Below are 27472 nucleotides of genomic sequence, written 5' to 3'. Positions count from 1 at the left end.
AAATGACAGGAAGCTGATTTTGGCTCAGCTTGTCCTACAAGGACATTACTGAGAATTTGCCTACAGCTCTACTCAGACTGACCATCAGAACATTTATTATAGTGATGTGATACTGCACAGGAATTATTATGGAAACATTAGGTCTATTACAAACAAGGTTTTTGTGTCATTTGGCCTCTGAATCCCGGTACTTACTGTAGTTCTGCCTCAAGGATACATTTCAAATCCATTTTTGACTTTTAACTAGTGTATTAATCAAAACCACAAAAATGATTTCATAGCCAAGCCCGACATGATTCATTAAATGCCTGCTGGAAAGGGAGAAGATTTTTCCCCCCCCCCAGCACATACTGGTGCATATTAGCAACAGTCGCCAAAAGTGTGAAATTTCCCCCAATGGTTTTACACGTTTTATGACAGGCCAACACAAAGTTGTGCAAAAGGGGAAAAAAATCATTAAAAAATCATTTTTTTAAATTTACAAATCAAGTTGGTCTATGATACAACCACACTCCCAAGAGAAAGATTGAATTTTATTTTTATGAAACATGGCCAAATCTAGCAAATATTTATAGACGTATGAATCTCTTAAGCAAGGCTAAATTTACCAATGACTGCCTCAGAAAAGTAATAACCTCTTCTTCTAGTGTAATAACCTTATTGTAATAATACACTATATCTTTTCCAGAAAATGGCTTTGAGACAAACTGTTTGTGTTTGGACGCTTATTTTTCTTTCAAATCACGTTTCCCTTTTGTATGCAAGGCAAAGGCAACCCTAACAGCAACTACAGATCATGAGGTTGCAGCACAGCACCATCTAGTGTTCAGACAGTGTCCCTTCAGTGTTCAGTGGGTTAGAAACGTCAGGTTTGTCCTCAGAGGTCAGAATTTCCCGACAGGCTGAAAGAGTTCGCTGAAAGCTACTCATAATCAAATATGGCATTTTGATTTTCACAGCTTTTTGCAGCTGCGTCGTGAAATCAATTCAGACATATTTCACAGTAGTTTTGCGTATGGCAAGCCGTTTTGGAAACTTAAATCCACAGTGTACTAAGAGACACCACATAGGTAAAAAAAAAAACTCTTTCAAAATCATTTAAACTTCATTTTAACAAAATCGCACCGTAAAACAACCCCAAGCACTTAGCACACCGTTACTCTTCCAATGGTGTAAACGTATTTGCTTTAAACTATTTGAATTTAGAAAAATATTAGCATCGTGGACCAGTTGATATGAAAGGAGATCGTTTGGCTGTAGCGTTTCCTGAACACTGATCACAGATCTTTCTGGTGAAGACGCCTCATCAGCATTCCTCTCAGATCAGATACAATGAACATTTCTTCACCATCTCTTTGACATCTGCCTTCTGGCAGATGCTCAGTACATCATGCCTCGACGTCACAGATCTTCATCCAGGAATTCTTCTGCTTTCTTTCATTCATCAGCATTCCCGATAAATAAAACCCTTCGAGCATCTTCAGTCACTGTTTCTCTGCGTCAGCAACACGACTTCTTCTCTTTCTCTGGTGGAACGTAGGGGCCCATGCTGACATTGATTGGCCGAGAGTTCTCTCTGAGGAGGATCCGAGGCATGCTGTTGCTCTCAACTTCATCCTGCTGGACGTTGAGGCCGTTACGAGACAGCAGCTCCCTGGCCATCATCAAGAAGGCTTCCTCCACATTCTGACTTTCCTGTAAAAGAGGAAATGCTTTAAATAATAACAAATAAAAAACAACCACAATTACAGAGTCTAAGTTGTGTTTGTATGCATTACCTTGGCAGATGTTTCCAAAGCAGCGAGTATGCCTCTTTCTTTTGCCAGATTGCAAGCTTTCTCAAATGGAACCTCCCGTTCCTCCTCCAAGTCACATTTGTTACCTAAATGGAGACGGACATAAAGCCATATTGGCAGCACACATAATCCTGCTGACGTTTGGGCTTGACAAGCATGTATGGTTCAAGATCAAGCACTCAAACAGCCTTTTGAAATCATTTTGTTATGCCATGTTCTCTTGCTTTTCCTTTCTTTTAGAGTAAACAGATACGGACCTTGGTGGCATGGTATATTTTTACCCAAGTGCATAAAAAGTAATAGGTCAAAATCAATCGTTTTGCTCTGTACATGCATAGTGTCTTTATTTGCTACAAAAGTCAAAATCCAACTCACCTATTAGTACCAAGAGTACATTGGCAGCTCCATACAGCTCTACCTCCTTGATCCAATGGTCCACCGAATCAAAGGTGCAGCCTCGTGTGACGTCATAGGCAATCATGGCGCCATGAGCGCTGCGATAGTAACTCTGAGTGATGGTCCGAAACCTCTCCTGACCTGCTGTGTCCCACACCTGCATCTGTATCACACAGAAATAAAGTGTCCAAGTGTAAGTTCACGCTCATATACAGTAAGGCTTTCATGTAATAGAAAATAATCATGAAAAAACTTCATGTGGTTCATTCTGGCTCCTAATATTAGAGTAAATATGTAACAGGATAATTTTATTTTATTTTTTACAAAAAAGTCATTCATCTGGTGGTTTGAAATTTACATTAACACAATGCATATTGGGAAATCAATCAGCAATGCCTTTAAGCAAACAGTTTTCACATTGATTTCACTACAAAGAGTTAAAATTATTGCAAAGTTTCACCATTTTGTCAAAGATAATTATGAGGACATTTCATTTAGGGTCCTCTCCCTAAATGAATTGTGTTTCATTTAGGGCGAGGAATGAACTTCCCAGAAATCTATGAACTCCCATTAGTGCCTGTGTGTGGGGGGCTGCCAAGGATGAAGGACAAAGCAACCTAACTCCCAAAAACAGGAACAGGAAGCAGAAAAATTACAGAGAAGCTGGCGTTGGCACAGATTGCTGCTCCGGGAAGTTAGAAAATTAAAATTTTTAAATTGGCCTAAATCATAGAGATTGTTTTGTGACAGTCTTGAGTCAGTTAAATCTCATCTTTCTTTACCCCGCAAAATGATGCAGAACTTTGTGTAGGCTCAAATTTTAGCCAACTAAAGCATTGAAAGACAGAGTCTGCCCATTTAATCCACCCACGAAAATGTTATTCACATAAAGAGATCTAAAGATGTCTTTATGTTGACGTTTTTCAATTTTAACTTTAATAGGAAATTTTTTGTGTCATTTAAACCCAAAGCAATGTTGTCATTAAAAAATATATATTGCTGGGAGCAAAGGGTCAAGAGTTAGTGTCATGAAAACCATTTAAGGAGATTTTTACTTTTGTGTGTGTGACTGAACGATGTTGGCAAACAAACATGAGACACTATGATTTAATTGTGTTTATTTTTTCCTTTTGTGTTTATATTTTTTACGGTAACTTAAAGGAAGCCAAAAATAATAACCTGAAAATAATTGTGTGTTGATTTTTATGAGAGTGTTAGTGCTGCATGGCGTCAAACAGAAACAAACAAACCCAGACCCAAAATACGGGCCTGGGCTGAGTCCAGACCTGTCAAATGAAAATGATTGCAAGGACAGGAAGTGTCACACTAACACTTCCTCTACCATGTGGTAAACTGTCAGTGATGCAAAAGGACAATGCTCCTCACTAGACAAGAAAAACTGTTGTAGAAAGACTAAATATAACTTTATGCTGCACACAACGGTGAGGCAAATGTTGCTCCGGTTAAAATTTGTTACATAAATAAAGATTCGACAAAATATGTAATGCGCTTCTTGTCATCTGGGGTGTTATAGTTGCCTGATTTTGGAACTGGCGATGGCCATGTGACTTATTTACTATGGTCTGATCCATAAACTTTAACTGAAACCTTGTTCTTCCTTCTTTAATGAGTTTAATGATCACTATTGAGATAATGAGAAGCTTGAGGCCTTCAGGAAACATACAAGGATATTGGAGATGTTGCTTTGAGTTTGTGAAAATTATCCCCAATAACGGGGCATTTGAGTTAATAATTTTATATGTAGACAATATGTGTAGCCTGTAAACTACAGAGGGCCTTAGCAACAAACACATACATGGTAGGCAGGAGACGCTGGTTGGTTTCCCTGTGGAGAATCCCAAGCCCTTATAACATATCTCTGAGAATACTCCCCATGGATTTAGGAGACCTTTGTAGCATTGTAGCAACCAGCGTAGACTCAACGGGCCAGCCCCTTCCAATACACCACAACTTAGTGGAGACAAGTTATCATTTAATTCAAAGCAGCTAGAACTGAACTGAAGTGTTGTTTCCAAATGTCTTCCGAAAGTAAATGCAGGTTTGACTAGTAGTCTAAGATGTATTTTAGTGGTGGAATAAAAACCTGATTGCTTTCCTTTGTACGTAGAATAAGGTTAAAAAGAAAGAAACATAGCAGTGTCAGCTGCAAAAACTACTTCACAGACATAGCCTCAGGCAGGAAATAGCTGTTGGGGTTGAGCAAAGACAGACACATGAGCAGTCAAAAATAATGACTCATGTGAACAGCAAGATCTTGGCAGTTCATGTATATTTCAACTTATTAGAACCTAAAGGGGGAGAAATTGCAGAGTGACATTTGTAGAAGTTGAAACGAAACTAATTTGTATGGAATGCAATGCAATGCATCCAGATGTCTCAAATTTAAGCCACTCAAACTCATTAATTTATATTGACTTGCCATATTCCACCTGTTTTGCCACATAGTTGTTAAATAAAATATTGCTCTATTGGTACACCAACATGCTTTTTGATGGTGAAAATGTTTTCTTTGCAATGATAAGATCAAATTTTTAAATATGGAAAACACTCCCAAATTTTCATCACAGGTTGCCTTGTCTACACATACAGCTATTTTGCAAATACATTGTGAAAGTAGTCATCCTTTTTAAACTTAATGAATTAGTACTAAATGTAAGTGATAGATCATACAAAGCAATGTCAAATGTAAAGTGGGAGGAACATAATCAGTGTTTTTTCAACCTTTTTACACTTTATACCTGAAAAGATGGGTGTGGATTTGTATTCAGCACTCTTTACCCTAATATACCCAAACATTACAAAGTTTATCAAAAGTCATGAAGGGGACACAGCAGCATGTATAGTTATGCGCTGGCCACATCACACTGAACACATTATCCCCATTGTGAAACATGGTGCAGGCGGTATTGTGCTGTGTGGATTTTTTAGGAAAGTTGATCTAACACATAAAATCTCAATGAAACACGTTGAACAATAGCAACATTAAAAAACCCCACTATGAAACAGTATTTTTTATATATATTTTTTGTATGCAAAACCAATGAAAGTTTTTAAAATGAACAACTTCCTTTTCAAGAGCAAGAGCAGGACATGAGTGATCAGTCCAAGATCTACTTGTGCCATTACAAAGGTACAAAAGGAGGAACCTGATGGACCGGTTCTTCATACCAGCAGCCTGTCGGGCTTGTTTTGGACCGAGTCAAACTGCCACTGCCACTTGCTGTTCTGTCACTGAGGAAACTCCTTAGAAAAAGAGGTCTCCTAAATGTGGAGCCCAGGGAAAATGAATTTGGGAGCTGTTCGTTTAAATTTAAAAAATTGTTTTAACCAACAAAAATACCCCCAAAATCTCTACTTTCCGTTAAAGTTCACATGTGTCTTACTGACATATTTCAGCACTACTGAGTCTTATGCCGATATAATTTTCAGATTTATACTCCTTAATCGAATGTCTCCTGCATGTCTAAAACACACACTATGAGGAAAGCTTACCTTTACTTTCTTTCCTTCAATATCCACCGTCCTCACTGTAAAATCCACTCCGATGGTGTTCTGCTGCTTGTCAGAGAAAACCCCTGACTTAAAGTTCTGGAGCACGCAGGTCTTCCCCACATTGGTGTCCCCAATGAGGATGATCTTAAACAGGAAATCAAAAGTGTCATCGTGCTCAGGTGGCGGTGCCTGCATGGTGGAAGTACAGTGGCGTGTGTGTGTGTGTGTGTGTGTGTCGTTTTCAGTGTGAATAGAGCAAATGATCCCTCCTTTAGCTGAACTGTAGATCTCTTGGAATGTTTGACCTTTGGTAGCTGAAAGGTGGTGAGTTATCTTTACGGTTGAATCGAGGCATAAAAATGAGCCCAAAATGATGCTTAAAGAAAAAAAATTTTTCCAAACAGCAACAGCTAAGGAGAATATTTATCACCAAATTAGTTTGTGGTTAATATAATAGAAGCATCAGAAATCAATGCTTCTATGTATATGTTGTTTCCTGTCCAGTAATGCATTCTTCCTCTTTAGTTTTCCCAGAAAGTTTAGTATGTCCTTCCTCTCTTGTGCTCTTTCAGCGGGACAAAAACGGTCTCAGTTCAGCTTCTCCTTTTAGCTCCTTCTCAGGTGTTGACCCACTTTACTGCCCACGGCAACAAATGACATAAAAATCCATCCCTTCCTTTAAGTCCTTGTAAAACGGGCTCCAGTAATCCCTCACCCCCCCCAAAAAATATGAATAAAAATTTTAAAAAAGCTTCCTTTTAGTAATAGTTTAAAGATGTGTCTTTTTATAGCAGTCTGCAGTCCCAGGCACTTACTTACGCTCTCTTACACACATAAACATTCGTTTACAGTTCCTCCCACCGAGTTTCTCCCATCAGTTTTTCCTGTTCTTCCTCACCTGAGTCCTGCCCTCTTCACATCACCTGTGGTAACAATAGAAACCTGCCCCACCTGTTCTCTCTACCCAGCCAAGCCTCATATCTAATGATGCACTATGGGAAATGAAGTCAGTTGGCAGTGAACTTACTCAACCCCCTCGTCCTTTCAGGATTGTTGCAGTAGTGTACAGCACCACCTCTTAGCAACTTGTTTTATGGTTAACTTGTGAGGCAATGAGTCAACTGGAGTGGTTTAGGAAATGGCACTTCAAATGTGGGTAGATGTAAAAGTTAAATTCCAACCATATTTTACCAGTTATTTGATAAGTTAATTACCAAATCTTTTTGCTGATTTCAATTGTCCTTAAAAAGAAACAAAATCCAAAGCTTCACATGTTACTGAAACAGTTACTAATAGTAATAGTACACCATTTCCAGTAACATTTTAAAGGTAAAGTATCAGTGCTGCACTACAGCCCTGACCCTTCCTTTGTTTTTTAAAGGTTTTTCTAATAAGATGCTAATAAGGCTCTTCTACAGAGATCCTGGGTGCAGACATTAACCTTGTATTGCTTTGTTTTGCTTTTCTTTGTACCCCGATTGCCTGGTTCTGCTGTAGCCTTCTCTTGTTAAAAGGGAGTGGTACCTCTCCACTGTTGCCACATGCTTGCTTCGGGTGGATTCAGTATTGGACAACCTGAACGACCTTTTACCAACTAGAATGAAATAGTCAGCCAGATTTGATTGTGATGTGATATAATTTTGATTGGACTGCTAAATAAATAAACTGAGCTAAGTCGTTAATTTATCTATTCCTTACTAGCAATTCCAAAACAAGTATTTTAACATAAACATGTTTAACCTGTAATTACATTAAAGAATGTTACAACCAGTGTGATTGGGCTTATTTGAACTACTTACAAAATTCTGCGATGGATTTTACTCCAAATTATATCTATCAATTTTAAGATTTCCCTGAGATTTATTGGAGAAGAAAGAAAGCACTGGACCACACTCACGGAATACAAAGTGATAGTGGATTATGACTCATATACCAGTGGAAGCTTGGTTTCTTGGTCTGAATGTATAAACATTGCTGGCGTTGAAGATTTTTAAAGTAAAAGACACAGCCAGAACTGGTGCGGGGATGAAAAGAAAGCCATAAAATTTATTAGCGTTCCAATATTACATTTAATTTATAATAAGTACGGGGTTTTTCTAAAACATCCAGAACAGACCATTTACAATTTGCCATATTTTTTGATGATTTTCTTTCAGGAGAATAAACTATTGTGAATTCAAAACATTTCAGATAAATGATATTTTATAGGATTAAATCATATCTAAAGCTTTAAAAGTAGACTTCAGGTACTTAACATGTCTATAATCCTAGTTACAGCCTTGCTAATGCGCTTTTATAATAACCGGGCTGTTCATAACCACTATTATTTCCTACACTTTCCGGACGCCACCTGAAGGCAGCACGGAGCCAGCATCCAGCACATCGCAGTGACGTCCTGTGCGGATGCGGACGACAGATGCCCTTACAGTCTCCACCGCAAGCTTCTTTCTGTTTTCTTCTTATGTAAAAAAAAAAAAGGGGGGGAGGCGTTTTAAAGCCTGGAAGAGTCACCAGCGAGAATGCAGAAGAGCTCAGTGGTCGTGGTGGCGGATAAAACGAGCCTGAAAAGGCCGTTTATTTTCGCTAACGCTGTACATATGGTGAGTGCATTCCAGCGGCTATGAATGGACCCGAACAGGCCTGTTTGGTGTCTTCTTAAAATGTATAAATTCATGTTTTTTGTCTGACATAAATACTACTGTTATATTAATAAATTATACATTTGAAGGGGGTAATGCTTGTCACACGAGTTACATGCAAGCAGGTCGATCTTTTGATTGGTTGGGTTTTTACTGTTTTTATTCTGTTCTAAATAAGTCGCTGCTCCTTTAAGAAGTAACAGCAGTGGGTTCAAGGAAACGTAACTTTTAAGGATTTAAAATATAAGCTGTAATGTGTAATTTCAGATGTCAGAAACCTGAATTAAACCTGCTTTAAGTGATGTAAAAGCAAAGGTAATTTAAAAAAATAAATAAATGTTTATGTTTTTTCTAGGCTTTGTGTTTCTTCATGTTGAGGATGACTGTTATTTGGCATAGGGACCTCATACAAACTGGCAAGGTAGGATATACGTCTGATGTTTTTGCTAAAATTGTATGTATGTATGTAGCTTTTAAGCAAATATACGTTTTCTGAGGGTTGAAAAAAGCTAACAAGGCAGGTGAGGAATTATTAATGAAATCCAAATGCAAAATGGAAGCAATATTTCTATTTTGTCCCACTGGAATAACTATTTGAGAGGAAGACCTGTTCAGGTCAAAATAGTAGACATTTACATAATAAACTCCATCTCTGGGGGATTTTACCTGACAGACCAACCTGAAAAGGGAAGTTTAAAAGGGAAGTAGTAAACTTTCAACATGTTTTAATTTTCTACCGAGTGAAAATTTGAAAGTGTGGCAAGAAGAAAGCAATGGTTAATCAAAAGCCATAAGTTCCATTTCCAAAGACAACCGTTGACAACCGTAAACCAAAGATGAGGTTCAAAAATACTTACTTGTAAAAACAATTTGTAACCATACATCATTTTCCTTGGAAAACAATTACATTTAGTGTTGCAATGTGACAAAACGCAAATATACAGTATTTGTGCATTATGAACATTTTGCAAGACACTGAAATGCACTTTTATTTTTGTCTTCAGATGGTTCCCAGTATTTCTGTAGCAATGATGTATGTGATCGAGGTTGGCTGCCTGCTGCTGTCTGTGCTCGGTGTGTTTGGGGCCTGCAAAGGGAAGAGATGGTGTTTGATTCTGGTAAAAAAAAAAAATTAAAAAACGCCTTGTGTGTTTTTGAATTTCTGTTTGTGAAGGAATAATTGTTGTATTCAACTGCCTGTGTGTCTGTGTGCAGTACGCAGCCGGGATGGCGGCGGCCAGTCAAACAATAATTATCAGAACGGCACTGAGTTACCAAGATGTTTATGAGGTACGACGTTTAAATCCCACGTGTTTGCATATTTTGCAAACATTTTCTTCAGAGCTCTGTCTGTCTTCAGAAACGTGTTGTCCGTGAGGAGGCCAAGCTGCTGGCCATGATGCCGCTCACTGCGCCGAACAAAGCCAACAGGACGTTGCTACATAATATCCAAGAGGAAGTAAGCCAGAGAATTTATAGTTTAATAATCATTTTATATTTTCTTTAACATTTCTGTGAAACTTGGGTCTAATAAGAACACTAGCTCCACATGAATTGAGGCCTCCAGTAAAAATCTGTTTCAAAAATTCATAATGAATTAATCTTTTATTAGACAGACTGATTTATTTAAAATTCTACCTCTTATCATGAGTCTAACTTATCAGTAGTTTTCAAGAAAACTCTTAATAAAGTTATCAACCCACTTAAACAGTTAATATAAGATAAATCCATCAAAAGGATTCTTGTAAATTCTACTTACTTTTTCAGGTCACTATAATAAATAGAAATATTTTAGTAATTAATGTCGTCTGGTTTTGTTTTTTACAGAAAGTTATTTTAAATGTAGATTACTGATATTGACGGTCTCTCTTTTTAAAGGCAAACCTAAAGGAACAGCAGCGTCACTAAAACAGAGTAGCTGAACTTTAAATAATTTTGCTATCGCCACCCAGTGGTGACAAGAACTTACTGCATCTCTGGTGGAAAGCCACTCACTCACGTTCTCATTTAACTTTAATATAACCTCACATGCCGATGTTAGAAGCCTTGGTGTTGTTTCATTTAGAGATCCCAGAAAGTGAGTTGTTAGTTGGCTAAAACTTTGCTTTCTTGTTAAATCCTTTGCACGAGTTGTTAATTAAGTCGCTCCGTTTTATGTTCAAACTGAATCCGGTTCGTGTCCGTTCCAGTTGGAATGCTGCGGTCTCATCGAAGGGTACAAGGACTGGGGTGCATCCATCCCCGCCTCCTGCAACTGTCACTATCCAGGAAAATGTGTGAGTACTCCCCACCTTTTAAATGATTAGCAACATAATCACAATTATTTCATGTATTTTTTGGTCATCACGTTGTAAAATGAATATGGTTACAAAAACAAAAGCACACCGTTTTTGGTCTTTTGGTGTAATATTAAAAATGAAGACTGAGAGAATTAGGCTTGAGAATTATAACAATATTACAACTTTTCGTTAAGGTGAGTTTTCTACACAACAAAAAGGACATTTTCAGCTTTCTTTTTATAGTACTGCTCTAAAAACACAATACTTTGACTACACCTGAAAATATAGACTTCTGCATGAACTCTATACAGTGTAAAAAAAAAAAAACACAAGAAAGTGGCACATACTGCAGCTTAAGACGTAAACAGACTCTACCTGCTGAGCAGTTGATTTACATTTAAAATGATAAGAAAAACAATTAAAGGAGGATTTGAAATTTAGCATTTTTCATTTTATAACCAAGCTTAATCTTTGGTCTTTCAACCAGGTTCGACTACGGGGCAGCGCCACCATCGGGGCGCCGAAGAACCAGTATGTTTATCGAGAGGTAAAATCCAACACAGACACAGTTTCATAGATACCTTCATCAATTCTTTAAGTGTTTGGTGTTATCCCAGAAGTTACTATCGCTTTTAAAGGTGTCAGACAAATTTTATGTCTTAATAAATGGGGCTGCTAGTGCAAGAGGGATGAAAATATGACACAGGGAACGATAAAAATAAAAAATCAAGCCTTACAAATCCAGTGTGGAGCTGAATTTCTGAAGAATAAGTACTGGAGAAGATGATTGCAAATTCACTACAGGTATGCTGATTAGCAACTGAAGCCAGGTGTAAAACCCATGAAACAGGAAGTAGGTCTAACCGATTCCACAATAGGGAAATCTTAACAAAATAAAACAAGAAGTTAATCAAATGCTGTTTCTATGCGACAGAAAATCTTCAACACAACCAGAGACGGAAGCCATTTATACTGACAATGCCCAAAAGGATGCATATGGCAGCGCTACAACAGTCTTAATATGTCAGTAGAAGGCAGGATGTATCAAAGCTCCACCCCAAAATAATGCAAAAAAGGCTGACAATAATGATCTCAGGAGGTCTAAAAGCAACCACTTAGATTTTTTTCGATTAGATAAATGATCGATTTACATCAGCCCACATGCTGCTACTCATTCCAGGATGCTTTGGCCTCATCCAGTTCCACGCTGTCTTCTTCTTCATGCCTTTCCTCTAACATTTAAGTGACTGTTGATCAAAAAGAGGAACAAACTGGCCGTTTCCCGCTGACCTTTGCTGTCACTCTGTAAACAGATTTTTGAGTGCGGTGTGACAAACACTCTGTCAGGTGCAGCTAATAAAGCCAGCGAGTGAACTTCAGTAGGTGTAATTGGACACAGTGGAAAACAACATTAACAACACCCAGATCAATATCCTGTTTACGCCTTTCATGTTGCCGTGCTGTTTCATCCCGCAGCCTTGCCTACCGATTTATCTCTCTGAATTGAAGTTGGCCTTCTCCTTGGTGATGGCTATACAGTTCGGGAGCGGAGTATTCTGGGTAACGCTTTTACTTTATCACATTCACATCAAACTTCCACTACCTTGCTCAGCGCTTAGTGAGTAGCTGCTTGAATCTTACGCGTCGTTTGGTTGCATTCTGCTTCTGTTCTCAGATCATCCTACTCGCCATGAGCATCAAACTGATGGGACAGATCAAGAGGAAACAGGAGTTTATAGCTCTCCTCCAGTCCAACAGATATGTTCCCGGTGCTTTCTAGCGCAGCAGTACGTTTTAAAACACACACTTACCAACTCCTACAAGCATACATGGTTTGAATTGGCACAGGGAGCTGCATACCATAACCAGGCTATAATGTGCTGTAGCAATATATGTTATGATTTTATACATGTTACTGCATGTAACTGATGTTTGAAAGTGATCTACATGGTTAGATTAATATTATAATATTACTGTTTGAAGCCTTACTGCTGTAAAACAAAGCAATTTTACTTGTATTTACATGATATTCACACTTTTACATGCTTCCATCATATAGAAGATTGTGCTTTCAAAGAATATTTTGTCAAGTAAGTTGTTTTTCTGGTGCTTTTTTTCTCTCCATGGGACATGTAAGGATGTCCCTTAATATTTTTTTAAGTTCAAAATAACTACCCTTTTTTTTGTTTTACTTCATGTGTTCAAAAATGGTTTGAAATTTCGCTATTCTATTGATTATTTTCTCATTTTCTGTATTCCAACCTTCCGAGATTAATTCAGTGTTTCTAACGTGTTGTTGGGTGGTTCAGTAGCGCAGTAGGTACTGCTTGTTATAAAAACTGGGATTCAAAAGTGTAAAAGTATGACTGCGGCTTTCTGCGCTCTCCTGACTTAAAATGATGTTTGGTGAAGAAAAGTGTATTTTAAATGTACTTAGCTGCTTGAAAACCCTTTGGAAATCCTGTAATCTGTTGATTCATAAACTCTACAGCTCTAAAACGTGATCATAAGTGCTCTCTAAGGAGAACCCTTCTTCAAAGCCGTTATGCTACAGGTAGATATGCCAAACAGGAAGTGAGGTTAAGGTGTTAATCAAGCACAAACATGCCCTGTATTATTTGCTTCATGTGACTCTGAAGAAAGTCACAACTTTGTTTAAGTCCAATTTCTTAAAAACATGTTTTTTTTTTAATCAATATGTATCAACATTCTGGAAAAATGTGGAAAAGTATGGCAGGATTTTCCTAGTTAGAGAAAGCATTGAATTAGAAACCAGAACGGAAAAACGCATTTTGAGGCTCCCCCACCTACAATCTTTGTCCATTCATATGTTCATCCAGCCAAACCTCAATCTGTCATCCCCAGGGCATGATAATGCTGTCCATCCATCTACTCATCCATTATCTACTTACTTATCTGTTTGTGTTGTTGCCTCTTCCTTATAATCCTTTCTTTTTTCTTTTTTTTTTGCAGGTTAGGTTTTTAGGATTTGCCTGACCCCTGTTTAAATATTTTTCATATATTCAGCGAACTGGGCTAAAAAGGAAGGACATTTGGGCTGGAAAAATATAGATTTTTGCCATGAAAAGTGTGTATGTATATACTTACTATATAATATATTATCTCAATCCAGTTGATTCAAAGGCTAACTAACATTTTGTCGAAAACACTGCAGTATTTTTTCCCCACAAAAAGGTCTAGAGGGCACTGCAGAAACATTAGAACGAAAAAGATGCTTTACTGAAAATGGCAGATTTCCTTTACTAAAATTAAAACGACAGCAAAACTCTAATTTAATTATTCATCTATGTTGTCAGGGTTTGTCAACAGAAATCTTATCTGTAAATTAGTTGTTTAGGCTTTCAAAAAAAAAAAAGCCTACTGAAATGCGTTTCGTCAATTTTAATGGAGCAGCAAGAAAATCAAAACCAACAAATTTACATTGGCTGATTTTGATCAACTACTAAAAATAAAATCAGATTTTTTTTTTCTTTCATTCAGTGCATACCTGAAAATATTAGGAACTTCTGCCATCTTCAGTCTATAAATAACTACCTCTATCAAAGAACCAGGACTAGATTTGCTCATGTGTTTAATCCCTAATGTGAATCAGTAAGCCTGGTCTTAAATAATAAAAAAAAAGAATCGGTATTGAACAGTAAAAGCCCGATTGGTGCATCTTAAGCAGCTTTCAACAACCTCACTGTATACAAAAAATCGTGTCCTTGTATTATATGCAAATTTTTTTTTTAAATAGAAATCAGATGAACATTACATAAAACCTCCACATGCACACACAATGCACTTTCTGTCTTTTCTTTCTCCATTTGTTTCACTGTTTGTGGATAGAAAATAGACTCTAACTTAACATGCCATCTGCAATACAACCAGTTATGTTAAAGATGATTTTTTTTTTTTTTGTCCCCTAAGCACACATGAAACTGCATTAGAGTGAACAATAATCGTTGGAAATTACTAATATTTAAAAGCTTCTTTCAGCACTTTTTTTTTTAAAACAGTGTTTACAAATGCTTCTATTGAATATAATCAAGTATTTCTTGCATATATAATCAGGTTAGACCAACAGAATGAGGCACATTTCTCATTGAATGTCTTGACCTCTTGTTATGCACATTGTATATAACTGAAATGTTGTCATTGCAGGTTTTTGTTTTTTTTGAAAAAGCACATTAAATGAGTGAATGATGTTTGATCAGATTAACGTGATTGAAGAGATGTCTTGGTTTTTGTTGCACATGGAGTAGAAATGCAGTTAGACCGTCTTTTGATTTGAAAAAAAGAAATGCTGACCTGCACCGAGGTTCCAGAGAGATTCTTGTTGGGAAATAAGTCATCAGCTTTCTAGCAGAAATTCCACTGGAGACTTTCGAACAACTCACCACCATAAGTATTGAGTTTTCTGCACGAGCTACCTGCAGTAAGAGGTTAAACATTTTGAAATGAAATTAATCTACCTGTGCACTTAAACCATAAATGCCTGATATGCAGTACATTGTTTAAAGTTATGGCAACTTTATTTATGCAGTCACTGTTTTTTTTATTTATTATTTATTTACAATGTGAACCTTAAATAATGTTCTGTAAATAGTAGGAATAAAAATTTGATTTTTGATTTTCGCTTAAAATTTGTTGTGGTGTGATTTATTACGACTTTAAAATATGTGCTCATATGTGTGTTGGCTTGGTAGCACGTAACACGTAGTTACCGACTGTTTAAAGGTTGGCTTTTTAAAATATATATATATATATATACAATGTGGAGGAGGAAAAACATGTATTCACAAAATAAATGGTGTGATTTTTTTATTTATTCAATATAAAAGCTAGAAAAGGGAGATAAAAAAATGTGAAGTCACATCATTCCCAACCAGTATTATGAAAAAAGATAAATCAAAGTTTATAACATTGTACGTGTTGTAGTATTTAAGTTCCAGAGGAACAATATGTATAACATGTATGGCTCAGTTAAAATATTTAAAAGTTTTTGAAGTTTTTTGAGACACAAACACACACACAGTGTGACGTTTTCCAAGGAACAAAGGTGGTCCTCCAGCATGAGGACCCCTAGTGGTCAGTGGAGGAAACAGTCCTGATCGTAGAACTTTCATCCAACCAACATTTCTGCAGTTTATTTTCATTGGTTTGTGTATTTTTTTTATTATTTGAATTTGTTTTTTTTTTTTTTTAAATCATGTTATGCATAAGCATCAAAATGAACAGAAATAAATACAAATATATTACCGTGTATCGCCCGACTGTGTGATGAAATTAGACGCACAAATTATTCACTTTTAATGAGTCACCTGTAAGTTAAAGACATCAACAAGAGATAAAAAAAATAATAATAAAAATGTACAAACCAAACCTCTCTAAACGCAAAGACGGTTTCCAGAAGCCTCCCCACTGATTATAAAGCAGCACATGCTAACATTGTTGTCCCGATATTTGGGAATCGCGAAAGAAAAACAGAATTATTCAGTTTTCAAAGACGGTTCCTGAGCATCGTTGAGAATGTCATAACTCCCTGCCTTGGCCTCTCGGCTGTACACCACGTTTGGAGTATCCACCTTTTTATTCAGCTGACACAGAACTGCAACGCACAGCCCGACTGACAGTAACTATGGAAACATGGGAGAAAGACAGTTCTTTACTTTGCGGTGCTTTTTATTTACTAGTCTTTGCAATTTTTGAAAGTGGCAGAAGGGGGCAGCAAAATAAAATAAAAATAAATAAAAGCCTTAGCAGCTACATGACTTGCAACAATTTCATCTGTTTGCAGATGTACATCACGCAGAAATGAAAATGAGCATAGTACTTACCCAGAGCAATGTTTTTGCCAACGTTATGCCAATGAATATGGAAACATGGCTCATCTCAAGTTGAATTAAGACTGGAAGACATGGCTGGGAAGGGGAAAAGATTGGTCAGTACAACTTGTCATGTAGCTTTTAGAGGACGCAAGTGTTAAAGCCTTAATATATGACTTGTAAGAAAATCTCATGAATTACTGGTAAAAAAAAAAAAAAAAAAAGGAAAGAAACAGACAAAACTGAATCTTGAGACAAAGTTCTTCTTACTCCTGAATATACAGAAACCATAACTTGGAAATACAGCAGGCAAAGATTTTGATTGTTACCTTGGCATAAATCCTGATGGGCTTGACATTCGAAAAATTCAGTCCAGAATCGTTGTGCATAGGTCCATAAGTATCAACCTACAACACGGAGACATGAATGATGAAATAAATGATTTCTTATGACAGTTCGAAATCTTACCATATATTAGACATAAGTAGTGCAACTGTAAGCTTAACAAAAATAATATTCTGACAGGAAGAATCTGACGACAAATAGATAGCACATCATAAGGACAACGCTAGTGGACCAAGAAATATCAAACTGATTCATCTCACTGCATGTTTCTCAATCACCAGTTTCTGTAAAAGATTAGCAAAAAAAAAATAAAAATGGATGAACAGTCTATGTTGAAGCTCTTCAAATCAATGGAAACTGGGATGTAAATTCTTGCTAACCAGCCAAAGCTGCCATGTCCAAGCTGAGTTTTTTGCTGCCTAAAGGAATATTAAGTTGCACAAAATTCGAGACCAAACTTCAGCTTTAGGAGAGAACAAACACAGCTTTAATTAACATTTGCAAATGGAGAAAACATACAGTACAAAGCTCACATCTCAGTGAGAATCGGATGAGTTCTGACTTGGGGCTGAACGTCCCCTCATCTACATAGGATACATCACACATTACGAAGCCACACCCCCTGGCAAAAATCTATAAGTTACTTATCGGTAAGTTTCAGTTGAGCAGGGTTGCATACACATTCACAGCTCAACTCTGGCCATATTCTCTGTGTTTCTTGTGGATAAGACACCCTTTTAGGTTTATCTAACGAAACATAGCAGATAACTTCTACTTTCTTTCTGTGTCCAAATAGGCGTTTATCCAAAAAAGGCCTCTCTGCGGAGGGCTAAACAGATACTAGTACCTGAACATACTAGGCTTACCACCTTAGCCATGTCTAACATTTCTAACCACTGAACACCCTGTTCTTCACTTATTTGCAATGGGTCAGAAGAGCATATGTCCTGCTGAGCTGCAACTGAGTGCAAACCTTTAATGAAAACATCATAAAGTGTACATTCAAATCTAATTAAACATTGTTAATACATTTTTCCTTCACGGGAATACAAACTGTTCTCTTTTAACGCCGACAGTGAAGTCGATTTCCTACAAAAGGACTAAGAACAGACAAGCACTCACACATTCATCAGAGGAGTCTATGTCACACTGGCATGATTCGGGAATGTTGTTTTCCCAGTCCCCGAGACTTGTTAACCCACAACAGTGAAACTGAGAAGAAAGTTAAGAAAACAAAATATATTATTTTCTTCAGGTTTAGAAAATGTAACTAAACATGTTTAACTCATAAGTTAAGTGAAGTGCTTCGTTATCTTAAAACCCCAGAAACAGCAAGCAGGTTGTCGCACAATGTCTAGACCCCATTTATCAATGAAATGTATGATGAATATCCTACATACATCCTGCTGTACCTTTCTCTAAAAATGAAGCAAAGGGTGTGAATACTTAATTAAATGGGATTTCTTGGGTTTCTATTTTTAATAAATGTGCAGAAATGCGTCATTTTGGGGTATTTGTATATTTTTGAAGAACAAGATTAATTTAATCCCATTTGTATTTAGTAATGAAGTGTCCTAGTCAAAGGGGGGGAGCACTGTAACCATAGCAGTGGAGTGAATTCTGTCTAATGAGCCATTATTAATAGGTGTCACAATTCCAAGCAATACAGATATCAAAAAGAAAGAACAATTGAAAATGACCAATGATTCATTTATTTACTTGGTGTAAAACTCAAATTGGGTTACTTACCTCACTCTGTGTATAGTCCAATTCCGATAATTCACTCTCACTTAAATTTGAGAGAGGCAACAAGCTGAGGTATTTATTCTTCACCATAAGTTCCATCTAGTCAACATAAAAAAAACAGGACTGAAATAAGAGAGAGGTAGATAGATATCGAGTCACACCGAGAGTCGTATTGCGATTTACTACCGACTATTCAGCAGATGAAGCTTCAAACTGAGAATGCAGATAGCAGTACCTGTTGATACGCAAATGGAAGGGATATTTCAAGAACGATGAAGAACAGACATCCCAGGATCATTCCGACTGCAAACTGGCAAACATACAGTGGCATCAGATAATGGAAGATTGTTGTTGTCACTAAAAAGCATTCCCTTTTTTTGTTTTTGTTTGTGTTTTACCTACCACTATCAGAGCCCACTTTTTCTCCTTCCAGACACCAAACCCGCCAATGATGGCAAAGAGGAGAGGGATGACAGAAACCCCATACAAGGAATAAATCCCTTTGAAAATATGGACATCCTGTAGATGAAACATGTCAACATATTCTGAACAATGGAAAATCTGCTTTTTGCACACTTATGATGCATTCGATTAGTACCTCTGTACCTCAACTCGGACTCAAGAAAATCAATAGGATTTTCTAATTGTTGTACCAACTTTTATCCGCCAATCATGTTGATAATGTGTTTCTTTTCCTTTTAGGTGCTCGGACACTAAAGGGACAATAGTGGCAATAGTTCACATCAGCAACTTTCAGCATGTTTAACATGCATAACCATATTAGATATTGGACCTAGGAGTGTTCTGCAATCTCCGATATCAGGTGGGAACCTTCTTGTTGTCATGACTGAGAATTATTCAAATAATCCAACACCCCAAAAGGTGCAATAAAACAGAGCCAATTGTTAACAGGTGAATTTAGCAAAAGTTAGAATTTGTTGCTAGATTATTCACACATTAATTTTAAGACATAAAAAACAAATTTAGCTTCAAATTTGTTTGATTTTCTGCATGCGTGTTACCTCCTCGTCCAGAAGCATTCCATGACTGAAGACGGTTATTCCCAAGGTGAGGACAGCGGTTATCTATAATAACAACACACACACACACACACACACACACAGACACACAAAGAATTGGAATGAATTGTGTTGGGAGATGTGATTTATTTTAAATCTTCGCATTCATTTCTTTTGTTTCAGCATTTTTGTCACTTTTAAGTGTTTTAGATCATCAAACAAATTTCAATATCCGATAAAAAGATATGCCTGCTGCATACATAAGACAATCCAAGTAAATTGAAAATCCAAATAATACAATAAAAGGTACTGAAATCTCCACTGGGTCTTACAGTAGATTTTGTCAGCAAAGGAAAAAAAATTGTTAGTAAATAGAAAAGACTTACCGTTATCACACTTATCGTGCAGACGTAACTCCGTTTCAGCAAAACGTTGACTTTCCCCATCTTCCTTTTGCAACCTTCTCCTCCCAAAACAGAGCTTGGAATGAGTTCAACTTCCACTCGGACAGCTTGTTCTCGTTGGAGAAATAGAAGGCTGGGCCCAAAGGGAGGAGACTTGAAAGGAAGTCATTGTGTTTCGTTATTGCAAAATATTCTCCCCCATTTGGGACAAAGATTTCTCTGGAACTCAAACAGATGGCGAACATCCGGGAAGATGGATGTTTTCGACCACGGCACAAAAAGACGCCACTGTTGTCTTCGTGACTCACGCCGCTTCGTTTACTGAACCATCAACAAGATCTTGGCATACATTTTTAATGTTTTTCTCTTGAAGGAATTGTGTGGTGCAGAATACAATGTGGACAGAGCGAATGGGAGTTCTATTGGTGTTTGAAGCTCTTCCAGCTGCACTAATGTTCCCTTATGCATTCTGTGCTTCGGATAACTTGAATAATTTGAGTTAAACTAATAATGCTGACAAAATGTAATATATTGAGGACGTAGTATTTTACTCTGCAACATCTGGTCAGCGGTTGCTTTCTGAAGCCATTTAAAAGTTTCTTTGGCATTGTTTTATGATAACTATTCCATCTTCTGATTCCCATTGTGAAACACTCTAACCTTCTCCAGTGACCCTTTCTTTAAATTATGTGAAGCTTGCCAGTACCTCGTGGTAAAAGACATTCTCACTCCATGATGTAGCCACCTGAACACGTCATTGTTGTTATTGTGTTTTGGGGGCTGTGCAATGCCAGTCCTTTGCCAAACATGATGTGTGCAGTGACATTTATAGAATTCATTTTAGATCTCTTTGTATGTCATTAAATTGTTTGCATGTTTCGCAATAGTTTGTAAAAAAATAAGGTGTATTAGGTGTTTGTTTTAACACGACACGATTTAGAGCATGTGAAACCTTTTTTCCCATTAGTGGGACTGAAGGATTGTGTGTCTAACCAAGCAGTCTGCATCACAGGGGACTGCTCTCATTGTTTCTTTTCACTCCATACACTTCAGACGTCCAGCAGAAGTCAAAAGTCCTGTCATCTACAGAAATACTCAGATGACTCTGCAGTCGGGTGCATCAGAGATGAACAAGAAGCTGAGTAGTAGTACCGAGAGCTTGTGGGCCACTTTGTGTCATGGTGGGGGAACAATCATCTTATCTTGAATGTGAACAAAACAAAGAAGATGACTGCTATTTCAAACACTTTCCATCATGTTAGAAGAACTGGTTGAGCAGTATAAATGCCTCAGTGTTCACCTGGACACCAGACTGAACTGGAGACGCGACAGTGGAAGAATCCACTATTGAGCTGATTTTGTTAACCCTTATCCTTCCCGGTGTTGTCATTTCATCTAATTTAAAATTAAAATCAAAATAATTAGGCTCAAACACAATGCCCATGGACTCGGTCCAGGTCGGGTTGGATTTTTTTTGGGGGGGGGGTCTGATCTAAACTTTAGCGCAGATTTTTCCTCCAGATGAGAACCAAGAGGAAGTTGTGACACTGTGCGTTCAGACCTCAACAGGTGAAGCTTTCCTAATTTAAGTGGAGTCGTTTAATGTCATTGTTCTGTCAGTTTTTTTTTGTTTTTTTTACTACTGCAGAAAAAAAGTTGAGCTTGATTAATGTGGGATATGATTCTCTGTTTAAGTTGTAACATGAATTAAACCACATAAAAATTAAACGCAGTAGAGTAGTCAATGTAAAAATGAACGGTGTAAAAACGGAAAATAATGGAAAATCTACAGGAAAATTTTTCTTTGTAGGTTTAAAATAACAATATTACGGAATCAGTCAAAATGACGAACCACAATAAAAGTTGGTGAAAAAAAAAAAAGCAATCCATTGCCTTTTAAGTTGCAGTCAATACTTCACAGATTTAGTGTAAAGTTATAAAAATCTTTTTATTTCATTAAAAAAAAAAAAAAACTTTTTGTCTTAAAGCGCATATTTGGCCTGGGTATGTGTTTGCCGTCATCGTTTATATGAAATAAATAAATAAATAAATAAATAAATAAATAACGCAAACACTCTCCCTTTAAGAAACGTCACATGACTGTCACGTGGTACGGAAGTAGACCTGGATTGTGTCACGGCGTGGCCGTGTTTACAAACTGCTGGTTTACACGGTGCTTGCGGCACCGTTCCGTAAACAAATAGTGGAATGATTTAAATAAAGTCATGATACATTTACAGTTTAATTTGAAGAGGGTCAGATAAACTGCACAGTCCTTTGTTTTTAGGGAATGACGGAGTCACCAGTAAAGGTAGGTCTGATTTCTTTGTTAAGATGATTCTAGATGTTAAGTGTACCGCAATTTATGATGCTTATCAATGCAATTTTGTCCGATTGGTCTATCAAGTTATTAGAAATAGCATAGTCGCTAAAAGCAAAAAAAACAAATATTTTTGATCTTGAATATTTTTGTGTTTTTAAAAAAAGCTCTTTTCATATGAATTGTGCAATGAATTTTTGAGTATAAAAGTAATTTCTGTGTTTTAATCCTGATAGTTGTTTTATGATCAATAACTAAATGTGTGTTGTTGTTGTTGTTGTTGTTGTTTTTTAAGGTGACAATGAAGGGCGATGAGCCTGTAAATGTTCCTGCGTACTTCATCTCAAAACATGAAGGCTTCGTTGGAAGCATCAAAACCTTCATTGAGGACTTTGTTGTCACCGAGATCGACATTAATGGACAGAAGGTCAAAACAGCACAAGCCGTGCAGACAGCCGGCTGCACCTCCTCAGAGGAAAACCAGGCAAACACAGAGTTAAAGGAGAATCTTTACTGTTCTGGCTCGCAAGATGCTGACGTCTCATCAGACTGGGGGGCGGGTTCAGACACCCCACTTCCTGCTTTGGAAAGCTTTGATTTAGATGTTATTTTAGGCCCGTCTGTGAGTGAAGATCTGGAGCAGTTTGTGATGACCCTAAGAGAAAAACGGCCATCCGGTCCTGAGCTCTCTCTGGGCTCCTTCTCCGACAAACACCAGAGAGCCAACGTCCACCGAGCCGTCCGGCACCGCTTCCCCTTCCTCTTGACCGTCACCATCCAGCCCGAGATCAGGGTGAGGGAAGACCCCGACTACAGGGAGCTGGCCCGACTGGTCAGAGAAGAGGAAGCGGAGGACTTCTTCAGGTTCATCGATGCCAAGGTGCGAGGGTCGTCTTACACTTTTGGGCCGGACGACAGCAAGGAGCACAGGACTGCAGTGCACCACTTTCTGAACAGAAGGTTCGGGAAACTGGTGGAGACGAAAAGCTTCTGCAGCCAAGGAAGGACGTCGATCTCGGTGAGACTGAGAGAGCACGGCAAGCCGAAGAAGAGGACAGCGGAAGAACGCAAGGAAGAAGACATTTATACTGGTAAAGTCCAGCTTTTGGGCCTCATCTACACATTGTCATCAGCGTCGGGATTATTCTTAATTTGAGCTTGCTTTATTCACCCTTGCGCCACAGTGCCTCTGAAAACAAGCTTTAACACGGGCTGTGGAATCTTTCACATTGAGAAGCTGCATGCCGTATTTTAAGTCTACGAAGCATAGAGCATTGCTCCAGCATATCGGTAGTTGGTTGAAATATTCCACTAATATGCCACACAGCTTTCACCCTGTGTAAGGAGAACCTGGAGACACTGGAAGCCATCAGCTACATGGCAGCTACTCTCGGGGTCCTGCCATCAGACTTCACCTACGCCGGCATCAAGGACAAAAGAGCCGTCACCTACCAGTCCATGGTGGTCAAGAAGGTCTCGCCACAACGGTACTGCAGTGTCGCCTCTACAAATCAAGAGACTACTGGAATATCTTTCTGTGTCGGCTGCTTCATATGTAATTGTTTTTTTTTTCCCTCTAGGTTGAAAGAGAAAGTAGCAGAATTTGAAAAGAGAGGGATGCGTCTGTCTCAGATCCGCTCGGTCAACGAGCCCCTGAAGCTGGGACGGCTGCGGGGGAACCACTTTGACCTGGTGGTCCGCAAACTCAGACCACACGGAGCCTCCGACGGACACCTCTCTGGCGCCGACGGGGACACTCGCCTGGCGGCTCTCGTGAAGGAAGCCGTGGAGAACGTGAAGGTCTTTTAGCTTAAATCTTGCTATTGTTTACACAAGTGTATTGTACAAAGAGTATGTTGGGGTGGTTTTATGAGTAAAAGCAAACACTGTTGCAAAGTAAGAAGTATGATCAACAAAACCTTTTCAAATAAAATGCTTTTGAAGTTACAGTACAGACCAAAAGTTTGGACACACCTTTTAATTCAATGAGTTTCCTTTATTTTCATGACTATTGACATTGTAGATTCACACTGAAGGCATCAAAACTATGAATAACACATGTGGAAATATGCACTAAACAAAAAAGTGTAAAACTGAAAATAGCCCTTATATTCTAGTTTCTTCAAAGTAGCAACCTTTTGCTGTGATTACTGCTTTGCACACACTCTGCATTTTCTTGATGAGCTTCTAGAGGTAGTCACCTGAAATGGTTTTCACTTCATAGTTCAACCTGCCCTGTCAGGTTAATAAGTGGGATTTCTTGCCTTATAAATAGTCATGAAAATAAAGAAAACCCATTGAATTAGAAAGGTGCGTCCAAACTTTTGGTCTGTACTGTATGTCTGGGGAAAATTTGCGATGCTAAAAACCCGTTTTCATGTTACGTACTGGAGCAGCCAGCTGTCATAGGCGGCTACACTTGCTACTGCCATATTCATTTTTAGTGTGTCTCTCTGCAGAGGAGAGGTTTTGTCAACTACTATGGGCCACAGCGGTTTGGAAGCGGACAAAGCGTCTTGTCAGATCGAGTAGGATTGGCTCTGCTGAAAGAGGATATGGTAAGACACTTTAGTGAAAATGATCCGTGACTATACATCGGTCCATTAAAACAAACTGTAAATCAGAGTTTATATTTAGTGTTGGCATTGTATTAATTTTAATTTGTTTTTTGTCATTTGTAGTACTTTTTATATTGTCATTATCATCTCTTTATTATCAGTTCTGTTTCTTCTTGAGATTTTATTTTGTATTTTAATTATTCTTTTCATTTTCATTACATCATTACAGGAAACAAAATACGACTTCATTATTACTGTACATATATATTTCATGGGTTGTTTTTTTTTTTTGTCTTTACATATTACTGCTTGTCATGAGTGCAGAATGTATGTGTAAGTGTTGTAAACTGCAAGCAAAGTACAGAACAAAAAGTGGCCACATGCATGTGAAGAAGAGCAGAGACAAATGAGCGAATAGTCGGATTTTAAACCCCTGAGGACAAAGGGGTCCTCAGTAGTTTCACATCACAGTCATCTGTAGCAGAACAAATAATAATTTAAAAAATCCCTAACTACTTTTTTGCATTTTTTTCCTTTTATTTCAGGTCAGCGCTGTACGTCTGTTCTTCTCTCCAGAGGACAGTGATGATCCTCACAGCCTCGCAAAGAGACACTTCCTTCAAACAGATAACCCTAAGGAATCCTTGGCACTCATGCCGCTGTCCAAGCCCAGGGAGAGGCTGATGCTCCGCGCCCTGAATCGCTATGGTACCGGCCCAGATGGTTGTGTCCAGGCGTGGCTCAGCCTGCCGCACAGCATAAGGGTTTTCTATCCTCACGCCTACTGTAGCAGGTTAGCTTCAGGCAAAACTACAACTCCGAAACGCGGGAATCCTTTTGGTGGTGTTCAGCAGTTCCATGTTTGTGGTCACCAGGGTGTGGAACGACGCGGCGGCACACAGGCTCTCCGCGATGGGTCTCGGTGTCAGACAAGGAGACCTGGTGTGGACGCAAACAGGACAAAACAGAACCGAGGACGCCGGAGAGATCATTTCTCCCCAAGTAAGATCAGAAATTGCGCAGAAACAACAACTTAAACGGACGTTTTGAAAGATTTCTCATTAATTCCCAACAGTAAAAGACTTTCTTGAACCTTAACTGCTTTCAGCTGATCAAGTGTTCCTTCTATCTGACTCTCTTTATGTCAGACATTATAAGTTGTTTTCTGCAAATAAAACACAAAACAAATGACGACATTGGAGGTTTTTCAACCCTTTCATAGATTCATCTTAAATACTTCTCTTGCTGTTATGACCTTTTGCCTCTTCAGATCCACGTAGTGACGCGTGAAGAGGAGCAAGCGGGAGTTTACACATTAGAACAAGTATGTCGTTTCCTGAGCTATACTTTTTACTTTTACGCACGCATGCGATAATCAAGCTGTCTTTATTACACCATCAATATTTTGTCATCCTCTCAGGTGTTATTGCCAATGCCAGGGAACTCTGTAAAATATCCAGAAAACGCAATGAGAGCCTGGTACCAGGAGAGGCTGGCAGGAGACGGGCTGGCTGAAAGCCGCTTCAGAGTCAGCAGCCTCAAACTGAACCTGCCGGGCTGCTACCGCCCCCTGCTGGCCATCCCACACAACCTCAGCTACCAGCTGCACAGAGCAGCCTGCAGCCACGGCGCAAAGAAGCAGGAATCGGACCCGGGGTCTCTCACACTCAGCTTGAACTTTGACCTAGACTCCTCCTGTTACGCCACCATCTGCCTCCGAGAAATCATGAAGTGTGAGACTTGATAGCAAAATACAGAAACTGTTGGATTTTATTTCTACTGTTATCGTCGGTGGTGTTGTGTTGATGAACATGAGCATGAGTTATGAACCTAACAAAACATCAGTTTGATAATTTACTCTGACGAGACGAGGCCGACAAAACATGAACTCGTTACTATGTAAAAATGTTCAAATTTGTCCTTTGTGCTGTTATTAAAATTAAATCCGTTCATAATTTTTCTTTTAACTCTGTATACATTTATTTGTGAAATTACAAGTGTTTTCTTACGTTGACATGAAGTACCTTGTACAGTAGCGTTTTAATGCCCACAGTAACATATGAATTTGTTATGAAAAGTATAATCTGCATAACTGTACTGTTAACTCTCTAGTAAACACTGCACAGCGCATGGTAAAAAGAGATTTTTCATTTATCACCAACTTAGTTTTGGAAAAAAAAAACCTGAGTTCTTTTCCTTTGTTTTGAGTACAATTGTCAAACCCAGGTAATAAATTCTTTCCAGTCTTTTGTCAATACCTAAATGGGGATTTTTCTCTTGCTGTATCCAAATACCACGCATTTTGTCTTAATAAACTTTTACATTATTATTATTAATTTTTTTTTGCCTTTGAGACAGAAACAAGAATATCAAAGGTATTTAACTTTTTGATGTACTAAACCGCTTCCAAGCAGAAACCTCAAAAGTTAATTAAAAACAGCAATTACATAGACAGTTTCAAAATCATATATATATATATATATAAAAATGCCCTCTAGATGGCGACAGAAGTCGTATTTTCAGCCACATGAGTCTTCCGTATTGCTTTTGTCATAAGCTCCGCACCCTCACGACATAAAACAGCCCTTGTCTCACATTTTTCCCAATTAGTGGGCAGCAACTACGGCGT

At 38.1% G+C, this 27472-nt stretch overlaps 3 protein-coding genes across 5 annotated transcripts; 2 read left to right on the top strand and 1 right to left on the bottom strand.

Annotated features, from left to right (window-relative positions):
* Positions 1–456: 456 nt before the first annotated feature.
* On the bottom strand, positions 457–20088 carry LOC114161137 (ras-related protein Rab-19-like). 3 transcript variants are annotated; one of them, XM_028044247.1, is made up of 12 exons: positions 19948–19994; positions 19565–19627; positions 19141–19255; positions 18945–19061; positions 18778–18852; positions 18546–18641; positions 17919–18008; positions 16781–16858; positions 16464–16547; positions 2172–2355; positions 1779–1882; positions 457–1695 (listed from the first exon to the last, which is right to left on the bottom strand). In XM_028044247.1, the coding sequence occupies exons 5-12, from the start codon at positions 18838–18840 to the stop codon at positions 1501–1503; spliced, it is 894 nt and encodes a 297-aa protein (XP_027900048.1). In that variant the 5' UTR covers positions 18841–18852; positions 18945–19061; positions 19141–19255; positions 19565–19627; positions 19948–19994; the 3' UTR covers positions 457–1500. The 3 variants fall into 3 exon arrangements, with proteins under 3 accessions (XP_027900048.1, XP_027900047.1, XP_027900046.1); XM_028044246.1 differs by having other exon boundaries at positions 19149–19255; XM_028044245.1 differs by lacking the exon at positions 19141–19255 and having other exon boundaries at positions 19948–20088.
* Positions 5898–15989, top strand: LOC114161138 (tetraspanin-8-like). Its single transcript, XM_028044248.1, has 9 exons — positions 5898–8305; positions 8700–8765; positions 9349–9462; positions 9560–9634; positions 9705–9803; positions 10534–10620; positions 11111–11170; positions 12100–12183; positions 12299–15989. Exons 1-9 carry the CDS (start codon positions 8225–8227, stop codon positions 12401–12403), a joined length of 771 nt encoding a protein of 256 aa, XP_027900049.1. The 5' UTR covers positions 5898–8224; the 3' UTR covers positions 12404–15989.
* A 1946-nt stretch (positions 20089–22034) lies between the features above and the next one.
* pus7l (pseudouridine synthase 7 like) lies at positions 22035–27172 on the top strand. Its single transcript, XM_028044243.1, has 9 exons — positions 22035–22276; positions 22581–23376; positions 23613–23772; positions 23866–24085; positions 24745–24843; positions 25389–25636; positions 25719–25845; positions 26114–26167; positions 26264–27172. Exons 1-9 carry the CDS (start codon positions 22256–22258, stop codon positions 26585–26587), a joined length of 2049 nt encoding a protein of 682 aa, XP_027900044.1. The 5' UTR covers positions 22035–22255; the 3' UTR covers positions 26588–27172.
* The last annotated feature ends 300 nt before the right edge of the window (positions 27173–27472 follow it).

Source organism: Xiphophorus couchianus, chromosome 17 (genome assembly GCF_001444195.1).
Source record: "Xiphophorus couchianus chromosome 17, X_couchianus-1.0, whole genome shotgun sequence".
NCBI classification, from domain to species: domain Eukaryota; kingdom Metazoa; phylum Chordata; class Actinopteri; order Cyprinodontiformes; family Poeciliidae; genus Xiphophorus; species Xiphophorus couchianus.
Note: the sequence above shows the minus strand (reverse complement) of the source record. Positions and strands in the feature narration are given on the sequence as shown.

Coding starts and splice junctions, on each gene's coding strand:
- LOC114161138 (XM_028044248.1), top strand. CDS start 8,225: ATGCAGAAGAGCTCAGTGGTCGTGGTGGCGGATAAAACGAGCCTGAAA. Junction 9,635..9,704: donor GTTACCAAGATGTTTATGAG/GTACGACGTTTA, acceptor GTCTGTCTTCAG/AAACGTGTTGTCCGTGAGGA. Junction 9,804..10,533: donor TACATAATATCCAAGAGGAA/GTAAGCCAGAGA, acceptor TGTCCGTTCCAG/TTGGAATGCTGCGGTCTCAT.
- pus7l (XM_028044243.1), top strand. CDS start 22,256: ATGACGGAGTCACCAGTAAAG. Junction 25,637..25,718: donor CCTCACGCCTACTGTAGCAG/GTTAGCTTCAGG, acceptor TGTGGTCACCAG/GGTGTGGAACGACGCGGCGG. Junction 25,846..26,113: donor GAGAGATCATTTCTCCCCAA/GTAAGATCAGAA, acceptor TTGCCTCTTCAG/ATCCACGTAGTGACGCGTGA.
- LOC114161137 (XM_028044245.1), bottom strand. CDS start 20,007: ATGGGGAAAGTCAACGTTTTGCTGAAACGGAGTTACGTCTGCACGATA. Junction 19,062..19,564: donor GAATGCTTCTGGACGAGGAG/GTAACACGCATG, acceptor TTTCATCTACAG/GATGTCCATATTTTCAAAGG. Junction 16,859..17,918: donor TAGACTCCTCTGATGAATGT/GTGAGTGCTTGT, acceptor TCCGTGTTGTAG/GTTGATACTTATGGACCTAT.